The following is a 9,870-nucleotide window of genomic DNA, read 5'->3' as shown; positions in this document are numbered from 1 at the left end:
ATATTGACGTTCAGTGAAATAAACTAAGACTATACATATAGCCTCATGTCAGTCTAGATGTCGCCCTCAAACGTTAGTCTATTTGTTTGGGGGATTTTGGTGCAAAGCTTTCAGCTTTTTGGATTTTGGAAGAGGGGATAAATGATTATGAATCTATTGCAATCAGTATCTCATTTTATGGATGAGGAAAGTGACCTTCAGAGTGGTTAAGTGACTTGCCTAAGGCCACACAGGAAAGCTCACAAGGGACTGAAACCCAAGTCTTTCTGCCCACAGTCTGTGCTCCTGACACACAGGGCCGGGTCTTTCTGGGGCTAGGGAGGTGCCAGCTGAACTTGGAGTCACAGCATGGTAAACAGAGCCAGGATTCGAACCAGGCTCAAGTCTACACGCATAACCATTAGGCAACACTGCCCTGCTAATAACCACGGCTTATAGTTTTTGAACATTTACATTCCCAGGCCTTGTGTCAACGCTTCAGGCACACGGTTTCATTGACTGCTGTTGAGTGTTGGCCACTGGGATCCTGGGCCCAGTGACCACGTGTTTTGCATTGATAAAAACCACATTCGCTTGGTTTTTATAGCTCAGATTCCTGAACTTGGTAAATGTGTGTGTGCCTGGCTCCCTCAGGAGACAATATGTCGTTGAAAAAAGGAACCCAGAAGGCGAACCAGCAAACATGTCAGGATAATGCCCACAGGGCACACGAAAAAGGATGTCAGAGCTGCTTCCTGTTGTATTTGTTGAGGACCTACTATGTGCTGCCAGTTAACCCATCTGTATCTGGCTATGTGGATAAATTATATGCTGTTTATTGTAGACGGGGATCTGATTCCTGCACCTTCAAGACTGAGGACACATCTGGTGGTGACTCTCCCAAGGTTACGAGTGTCACCTGGGAGAGGAGTCTTTGGGGATTTCTCACCCATCTTATTCCCCACCCCAAACCTGCCACAGGCAACTGGGCAAATAAAGGAGGCTTAAGAGTGTGGGGGTTGGACTCTAAGGAACCTGAGTGATTCAAAACTCAGCTTTGCCACTTTCGAGCTGTGTGGCCTTCTTTGGCTTCAGGTTTTCTCGTCTGGAAAATGGGAATAACACGTGCTTAGGAGGGGTTGTAAGGATGAAGAGAGAAAATGCTCCGGGCGGGGGACAAAGTACGTGCTCAGTTAAAGTGACCCGTTATCAGGATTATCACATTCTCACCTTGCAGGCATACAGAACACTTGGAGACATGCTATTAAGTGAAAAAAGCAAGTTTTATAGTAATCGATCTAGTGCAATCCCCTCATTCATTCATCCATCAAAGATTTTGAGCACGTAGCAGAACTGTTCTAGTTGCTGAGAATTCAGTCGTGAGTAAATGGGACAAATCTCTCTGCCTTCATGGGGCTAATATTCTAATAGGGCGAGACAATAAAGAAATAAGAAATTTCCAGAAAGTGGCAAGTACCGTGATGAAAATAATTCAGGATGATGTGAACATCCCTAGGGGGTAAATCTTAAAATTACACATGTACTCAAGTAAGCTTTTTTTTTTCTTTCTAGGACAGTACAGCAATATTTAACTGTGGTTACTTTTGGGGGAGAGGTGGAAGCTTAAGACTGGGAGGAGGTTGCATTTCATTTTACATCTTTCTGTAACTTCAGCATTTTCTTATGCACTTTTAAAATTACTAATTATTATTATTATTTATTTTTTTAACAGCAACCAAGTGAAACTGGATAGAGAGATTTGGGCCATGTTTTGCTTTCTTCCCCCTTTCGTTTCTTATTTTTCCTTTATTTTAAACAAATATAAAAGTGGAAGCTATAATTATCCTCTTGGGGGCGGGGCGGGGAGCGGCTGGAGAAGGATCTTGCCTGCCGGAGATCTGGGCAATTTAAAATATCCACAGCGAACTACTCAGGAGTTGGCAATTTTTGTAAGAATGTCGAACGTTTGAGGTTTCCATTTCTAGGATAATCCTCCCCTCCTTCCGCCAAAAAAAAAAAAAAGAAAAGAAAAGAAAAAAACAACAACTCAAACGTCTCGTCCGCGAGGTCATTGTCTTGACTTCTCAGATTTGGATTCTGAAGACATTAGTCCTCAAACAGGGAGAGTTTTAGCTTCGGGCCTCTTCTTAGCAGCTTCTCAGGGGAGGTGACTTGGGGCATCAGACCTAAGGGAGGGCTGCGAAGCCGGGAAGCAGCGCGTCCCCGCCGGCGCTGGCACCCCACGGTCTCAGAGCACACTCGGAGTATCTCCTCGTTGTCATGGAGACCGATGGGAGGCGGGGCGAGAAACTCAGCAAAAGGGATGGGCGGGATGGCTCGAGGCCAGGCGCCGGGAGGAGAGGGGCGGCTGGGATGAGGCTGGTGAGGAGGAGGAGAAAATCCAGCCAAGCAACAACAAACACACACACACACACACACACACACACACACACACACACACACACACACACAGAGAGAAAAAAATCAAAGCGAGCCAACCATTGTGCAAAGGCCTTGCCGAGACTCTAGCCTCTCCCGACTCCAAGCATCTTTCTTCCTTCTTTCTTTCCTTCCCTCCTTCTCAAAACATCTGTCTTTTTCCTTCAAGAGTTATACAAAATCACACGTCATTGAGTTAAATAAAATTACACCGTATTCATATTAAAGTCATGATTTTACAGGGTTTTTGCTGTTGTTAGAGTGTTCCTTTTAACGATGGCATTTTATTAGAAGTGGTTTCCTTAGTAATCCAATCGATGCAACTCTGCATTGAAACCCTTTATCTTGGAAAGGTTCATGGCGTGGATAAGGATTCCTGGGCTAGAGGACCCTGGAGAGTGTTGAGGGGTCGGGGAGACAGAATCGCTCCTTTAAAAAAGGTGCCATTTAAGCCGAGAGAGAGAGATCGCCAGAGAAGGTGGGGATGGAACATTCTGGGTGGCGGGAACAGCACGTGCAAAGGCCCTGAGGTTGGGGCCAGCATAGTGTGTTGGAGGAGACAGGCAGTGGAGTGAAGAGAGTCGGGGAGATCTGGTGAGGCTTTGTGGGCCACGGCGAGGACTTCGATTTTACTCCGAGATGAGGACTTGAAGGAGAGTAGAGACAGCTCTGACTTAAGTTTTTAAAAGATCCTTCCAGCTGCCAGTGAGAACGGATGGGAATGGACGAGGGAAACAGGGAGCCCAGGGAGAGGCGTTTCTGAGGCTCCAGGCGAGCAGTGAGGATCCCCTGTGTCCTCCCAGCCTGCCCGGATGGTTACTCCAGCGCCCAAGTTCAAATATCAGCCCCTCCACTTAGAGCTGGGCAACTTCCGACCAGCCTCCGTGTTCCCCTTTGTAAGAAGAGGATGGTGAAGGCACCCGCCTTACCCTACAGCGCTGAGGGTTCGCAACCACAGGCCTGATCTGGCTCTTAGCCAGTTGCCTGGTTCCAAGGAGACCCTTTGTGCAAGTTAACCGTTATTGCTACCAGCGCCATGGTTGCGCACACGGTCGCTGAGCCGGTTTTGCAAATCCTGGCCTCCACGTCCCGGGGGTCCTGACCCAATTGAACATTTTGGATCACTAAAACTCCAAGCAAACAAAAGGCATATGGAGTGAAAAGTACCTGTCTCTGCCACTTCTGGGGTCCCCAGTCCCCCCCCTCCCTAGAAAGAGCCATTGTTGGCAGAGCTCGTACATGCGCTGAGGACATGTACACATCTAAGGCTTTTGGCTCACACACACACACACACACACACACACACACACGCACACACACACACGTCAGAATGTTTCAGATTCAAAGCCAGGTTCAGTGGCTTCCTGGCTGTGTGACCTCGAGCAAGCGCTTTTATTCCCTCAGGTAGAAAACGAGAATGATTATATTGCCTGTCTCGTGTTATGGTGAGGATTTCATGAGCTGATTCATACAAAGCTCTTACAATGGCGCCTAGTGCACAGGAAGGGCGCCATTAAACTTGACTATCCTTTCTTCATAGCTGCTCAGTATTTCACGGTAAGAATAGACCGTACGACTGAGTCTGTCCCTGATGAACAATTGGGTTCCTGCATTGGCTCCACTCAAAAACATTTATTGAGCGCCTATTGTGTGCCAAGTCCCACGCGAGGGGCTGGTGCAATAGGACCCGGGTACCGCTTTCTCCGCCCGCATGCACGGGTGTATAGGTAGAAATCGCTGGTATCAGGTCACGTCAATTTAAAATGGTGACATACAGTGTCAGTGGCCTTCAAGAGGACGGCCTCATTAACACACCCGCCTCCGGGGCTCGGCTGGAACCCGCACGTTTAGGATGGAAGGTTTGGGGACTGCTGCCTTATTCAGGGAAGGTGCTGACGTGGGCCTAGGCGCGTGTCCCCGCTTGGAAGCGGCGGCCCCAGCGAGGCCCGGGGCACAGCCACACCCCCGTGCGGGAGGGGAGTGAGGGCGCCCCGAAGGGAGTGGACAGCCCCCTTGTCAGTCTTCCCGAGACGGAGAGTGTAAGATGAGAAGGGGAAAGGTGGGCCTCACCCTGGGGGAGGGCGAGGAGGAACTTCCTGCGCTCCAGCTCCAAAGCTCAGCGCGCGCGGGCAGGGAGGCGGGAGGCACGTCAAGGTCACTTGGACGGGGGTGGCAGCCTGCCGAGGGGCGGGAGACCCTCCCGGGGTGCTGGGCTGCCTCCTCCAAGAGCCTCGGCCATATTGAATAGCCGCGGCTGAGCCGTCTTTGTCTGCGAAGTCCCCTCCCAAGTTTCAGGCGCGTCCCTGGCGCCTGGGGCAGGAAGAGCCACCGGCAGCGCGTGCGCCCCAACTTGGAGCCGGGACGCCACTTCTGGAGCTTGCGGTGGCCTTTGGAGCCTCAGGACTGACCTCCCTCACTCCAGCTCACGTAAGCATCCTGGAACTTGGTTCCCACCGGTCCTTCGGGGGAGCCTGCCTTGGTCCAGACGGGACTTGTTGCAGGCAGAGAGATTGGGAGGTGTCGGCCCATTCTCGGCTGGGGAGGGGAGACTCTCCGAGCGGCGCTGCCGAGACGCCCAACCCCCTCTTCTTCTCTCCACCCCCCAAGACCGGCGCTTCGTGTAGTTTGGGCTCGCTGCCCCCACCCCAGATTTCACCCTGGAGATCTTGAAGACCCTCGAGAAAAGCCACGTGGGGGGCTGGTTCCCCTGGGGCTTCCTCCCGTCCCCCGACTGCCTGATCCTCTGGAGCGTTCCCGACGTCTGCAAAGATGTGGACTTGGACGTCCTCGTGGAAGCCTTGAAGCCCGTGGGCACCTTTAAGAAAATCGGCAAGGTGTTCCGCAGGGAGGAGGACTCCACGGTGGGGGTGCTGCGCATCGGGGAGGACGTCGACTCTTTGCTCATCCCCCGGGAGGTCAGGCTGGCGGGGGGCGTCTGGAGGGTCATCTCCAAGCCCGCCACCAAGGAGGCGGAATTTCGGGAGCGGCTGACCCAGTTTCTGGAGGAAGAAGGCCGCACCCTGGAGGACGTGGCCCGCATCATCGAGAAGAGCACCCCGCACCCGCCCCAGCCCCCCAAAAAGCCCAAGGAGCCCCGAGTGAGGAGGAGAGTCCAGCAGATGGTGACCCCTCCTCTCCGGCTTGTCGTGGGCACCTATGACAGCAGCAATGCCAGCGACAGCGAGTTCAGCGACTTCGAGACCTCCAGACAGAAGGGTACCAAGGGCCGCGAAGGCTCCGGGCACGGCAGGAAGGTGCGCAAAATGCCCGTCAGTTACCTGGGCAGCAAGTTCCTGGGGAGCGACGTGGAGAGCGAGGACGACGAGGAGCTGGTGGAGGCCTTCCTCCGGCGCGGGGAAAAGCAGCCCAGCGCGCCCGCCACCCGCCGCCGCGTGCACCTGCCCGTGCCCATGTTTGAGGAAAACCCGGGGCCCCAGCCGTCCAAGGCGGACAGGTGGCGAGAATATGTCAGCCAGGTGTCCTGGGGGAAGCTGAAGCGCAGGGTGAAGGGTTGGGCGCCGAGGACCAGCCCGGGAGTGGGCGAGGCCGGGCAGGCCTTGACCAGGGTGGAGAGGGATGGAGTGCCAGGCGGCGCTGGCCCCGAGAACGTGGGAGATGGGCTGGAGCCTGAGACCCCGCCAAGACGATGGAAGCCTAAGATCAACTGGGCTTTGTTCAGGCGGTGCCGGAGGCAGGAAGCAGCATCCACAGCTCAGGGGACAGAGGCTGCGGACAATCAGAGAGTGGAGGCTGCAGATAATCAGGGGGCAGAGGCCATAGCTGACCAGGGGGCAGAGGCTGCATCTGATGGGGCGGAGGCTGCAGCTGACCAGAGAGTAGAAGCTGCCCATAATCAGAGGGCAGAGGCCCCAGCTGGCCAGGAAGCGGAAGCCTTAGCTGCCCGGAGGGCTGCAGGAGCAACCCCAGGAGCCAGGGCCCGGAAACAGGTCAAGACAGTGAGGTTCCAGACCCCTGGGCGCTTTTCATGGTTCTGCAAGCGCCGGAGAGCCTTCTGGCACACTCCACGGCTGCCAGCCCTGCCCAGGAGAGTCCCCAGAGCAGGCGAGGCCAGGAGCCTCAGGGTGCTGAGGGCTGAGGCCAGAGCAGAAGCAGAGCACAGAGAGCAGGAGGACCCACTGTGAGACGAGGGCAGGGAGGCCGCAGGGCACCCCCCACCTGCCGCCGCGCTTGAACATGGAGGTAGAGCGAGGGGCCGGGCAGCACCCCTCACCTCTGCCCCTATCACCCCTCTTTCTTTTCATGCTAAAATTTTATCTCTCATGCATTGATTTTAAAGATACAGACTCTTTGTAGTAACCCAAGGAGTGTGAAGGAAGAAACCCGTACAAAGCAGAGGCATTGACTTCGTTAAAGGCAACTCTAGGTGCTTGAAAGAGAGAATGAGGCCTGGGAGGAATCCGCCCTCCCCCCGCCCGCCCCGCTTTCTCGTGTCACCTTTGCCTGCACATTTCACACTGACTGCCTCCTCGAACTTGCAAAGCGGGCACACGCCAACATGCAAATAAAAATGTTTACAAACTTACTTCTCAGCTTTGGGCTTGGCTGCTGAAGAATGCTCCGGGGGGTGTCACATCCTGCGTCCCCTCCACTCCCACCCTCCATGATGCCGACCCGTGTTTACGTCACTTTGCTTGCCAACCCCACACCCCTGGGTTCTGCAGGCTCTGAGGGTCCCGGGCCTGCAGTTTATACACTTCACACACTTTACAAGGGTCAGAAGAATGATCTAGAAAATGCATTCGAATGCAGATTTCAGGGTAGTTTGCTTCAGAGCCGGGGGTTTGCTCGCACTGGCTGTGCTGCCCAGGAATCTATTTGGTCAAGTCCCAGGAACGTCTCCTGGGGCATCGTGGCCACTGGACGAGGTGACAAATCATTGCAATAGGAACAGGCCAAAATGGGGGGGATGCGATGTGGAGTGTGCTGTGACTGATGCTCACAGTCATGGAGAGATTGGGTTGCTAAGGCCCCCCGGGGATGGGGGACATTTCTCTGTATTGTTTGTGTCTCCCTCCCCCCATGCCCACAGGTGAAAACCACAGCAAACGACCACCCCCCAGCCTCGCAGAAGGAGGAGAAAAGGGAATTAATTCACAGAGGAGGGGAACTGAAAGCCAGCTCTGTCCTGGCTGTGGCTGCAGCCTGGCCTGAACGTCTTAGCTTTTTTCCCTTGGAACTGAAGAATGATACGCTCTCTCCCGCCCCGGCCCTGGGAGTGGTCACTGCCCCGGAAGTGGTCACCGCCGGTGGGGCTTGCCGTATGATGCTAAGCCCCTTTGAACTAGGTGTAGCCCGGCAAGAGCCTCTAGTGGGCTTTGCAAGAAACCAGGTGTGGGACCCACCTGGAAGGATGGACTTTGGGGAGAGGTAGTAACCAGGTGGGCGGAGCCATCTCTGGAGTGGCAGGTGAGCACTCTGGAGGCCAGGTTGGTGGTGGCAGTGGGGGCTGTCAGCTGCTGCCCATCTGGAACAACATGGGCCTCCTGGCGAGGGGGCATGGCCTGTTTGGGTTGCTGGAAGGTAAAATGAGGGGACCAGGGATGATGAGAGACCCAGAAACACTCGTAGAGACTGAGCAAATCCATCCTCCTGCTGATCCTCAGTTCGTTCCTCTTGTCCCCAGCGTCCCAGACATGAGCATCCAGTGAGACACCAGAGCTGGAGGTCCCTTGGGTAACCTGAGACAGTACCAGGTGAATTATTTTTTAATCCGAGGGGGTTTTGAATGGTGCCAGTGGAGCCCAGTCCTTAAATACAGCCCATTTGTGCTTCTGGGGTGGTGGAGTCAAACAGGCTGGGATTTTCAGGGAGGACTCCAGAAAACCGGAGTTTTGCCTCTAAACCAGCCTTTGTCTGGACTGGTCTGGCCGCCCCTAATTGTCACTAAAGAGAAAATGGAACAGAGAGATGCCACCCCACAACAGGAGAGGACTTTCTGGGCCCCACTTCCCAAGCCCCATGGCTGTGTGACAGGGAGAGAGGAAGCCATTAGGGGGCCGGGGTGAGGAAGGATTTGGAGTCAGGTTGCCCGGCTCGCCACTGGCATCTCTGCTTACAAGCTGTGTGACCTTGGGCTGGTTACTTAACCTCTCTGTACCTCTGCGCCTCCACTTACTCATCTGAAAAGAAGGGTCATCATAGAGCTTTCCTCCCGGGATTGCTGAGAGGGTCGAAGACCTGATGCATCCGAGCTCACATCAGCCCAACGGACATCATCTCTCATTCCTGGTATAGCTCAGGGTGGCCGCTTCTTTACATAAGACGCTAGAGGGCAGTTCCCACCCCCCGCCGCCACGTGGAACGACGTGGAAGCTTTCAAAGACCCCACACCCAGAGGTGTTCTTGGAACTGGCCCAGGGTCTGGCGGCGGGCACCCAGAGCCCTAAAACTTCCGGGGTGGTTCCAATGTGCACCCGCTACTCTAGGCCTCCTGGAGATAATCAGACCTCGGAGCACGGGTTCTCAGAATCACTTGGAGGGCGTTTTAAAACACAGAAGGCTAGATCCCAACCCCAAGTGATTCTGTAGGTGTGGAGTGGGGCCAAGAATATACGTTTCTATCAAGTTCCCAGGTGAGGCTGATCCCAGGACCTCGCTTGAAGGACCGCCGCCCTCCAGGAATGTCCCCTTTGGGCAGCCTGGTGTTCAAAGGCCGTGTGGAGCTTTGGCGCTGGATCCGGGCTCGGAACACCTTTAACTAGCGGTCCTGGAGCGACCCCTGGTGGGCATCGCGGGCGCCGCAGCTCGTGTGGTCTTTCTCCCCACTCCCGAGTGGTGGGTAATGGGAAGGGCGTCGTCTAGTGTCCCCGCAATTCCCAATCTTCTCTGTCAGTAGTTTTAAGACCCAACCATACTCTCCAGATTCTCGGGACTTGAGCTGGCTGAAGGGCCGAAACAGGGACAGCCAGGGGCTGGGGTCCGAGATTGGGTAGGGGATAGGGTTGGGAGCGGGCACCGCGACACCAAGTTCTGAGCCGCTTATGCGACTATGCGGTTATGCCAGGGAGCCCCGGCGTAGGACATACCCGAGACTGACTCCCTTCCACACCTCTCTGAGCCTCAGTTTCTTCATCTGGGAAATGGAAATGAAAGGCAACGCAAACCTATTCCCCCAAACTTGGTCTATCCACAGAAGCAAATACACACACTCACTCCAAATCTGTTCATTCTGCAGACCCTCACGCAGGCAAACGCGGCACCGAGGCCGGGCATGGAGGGGTCGTGAAGACGCCGGAATAACCCCTCACTATCCCGGCCCCGGCTCGAGGCTTTTGCACCGGCCGTTCCCGCCTCCTGGATGCGCTTCCCTGAGGTATCCGCCTGCCTCACCCCTCGCCTCCTTCGGGTCTTCGCGCCAATGTCGCCTTCTCAGTGAGGGCTCCCCCGCACAACCTAACAGGTGACGGCTGCGAACCCTCTCCTGCTCGCGTC

At 54.9% G+C, this 9,870-nt stretch overlaps 1 protein-coding gene across 1 annotated transcript; it reads left to right on the top strand.

Moving 5' to 3' along the window:
• The first annotated feature begins 3,230 nt into the window (after positions 1–3,230).
• CCDC8 (coiled-coil domain containing 8) lies at positions 3,231–6,961 on the top strand. Its single transcript, XM_025046716.1, has 2 exons — positions 3,231–3,314; positions 5,043–6,961. Exons 1-2 carry the CDS (start codon positions 3,231–3,233, stop codon positions 6,558–6,560), a joined length of 1,602 nt encoding a protein of 533 aa, XP_024902484.1. The 3' UTR covers positions 6,561–6,961.
• The last annotated feature ends 2,909 nt before the right edge of the window (positions 6,962–9,870 follow it).

The sequence above is a fragment of the Pteropus alecto genome, unplaced genomic scaffold (assembly GCF_000325575.1).
Source record: "Pteropus alecto unplaced genomic scaffold, ASM32557v1 scaffold194, whole genome shotgun sequence".
Classification (NCBI taxonomy): domain Eukaryota; kingdom Metazoa; phylum Chordata; class Mammalia; order Chiroptera; family Pteropodidae; genus Pteropus; species Pteropus alecto.
The sequence above is the reverse complement of the archived record's forward strand: the minus strand, read 5'-3'. Positions and strand labels throughout refer to the sequence as shown.

Coding starts and splice junctions, on each gene's coding strand:
- CCDC8 (XM_025046716.1), top strand. CDS start 3,231: ATGGTTACTCCAGCGCCCAAGTTCAAATATCAGCCCCTCCACTTAGAG. Junction 3,315..5,042: donor CAGCCTCCGTGTTCCCCTTT/GTAAGAAGAGGA, acceptor CGCTTCGTGTAG/TTTGGGCTCGCTGCCCCCAC.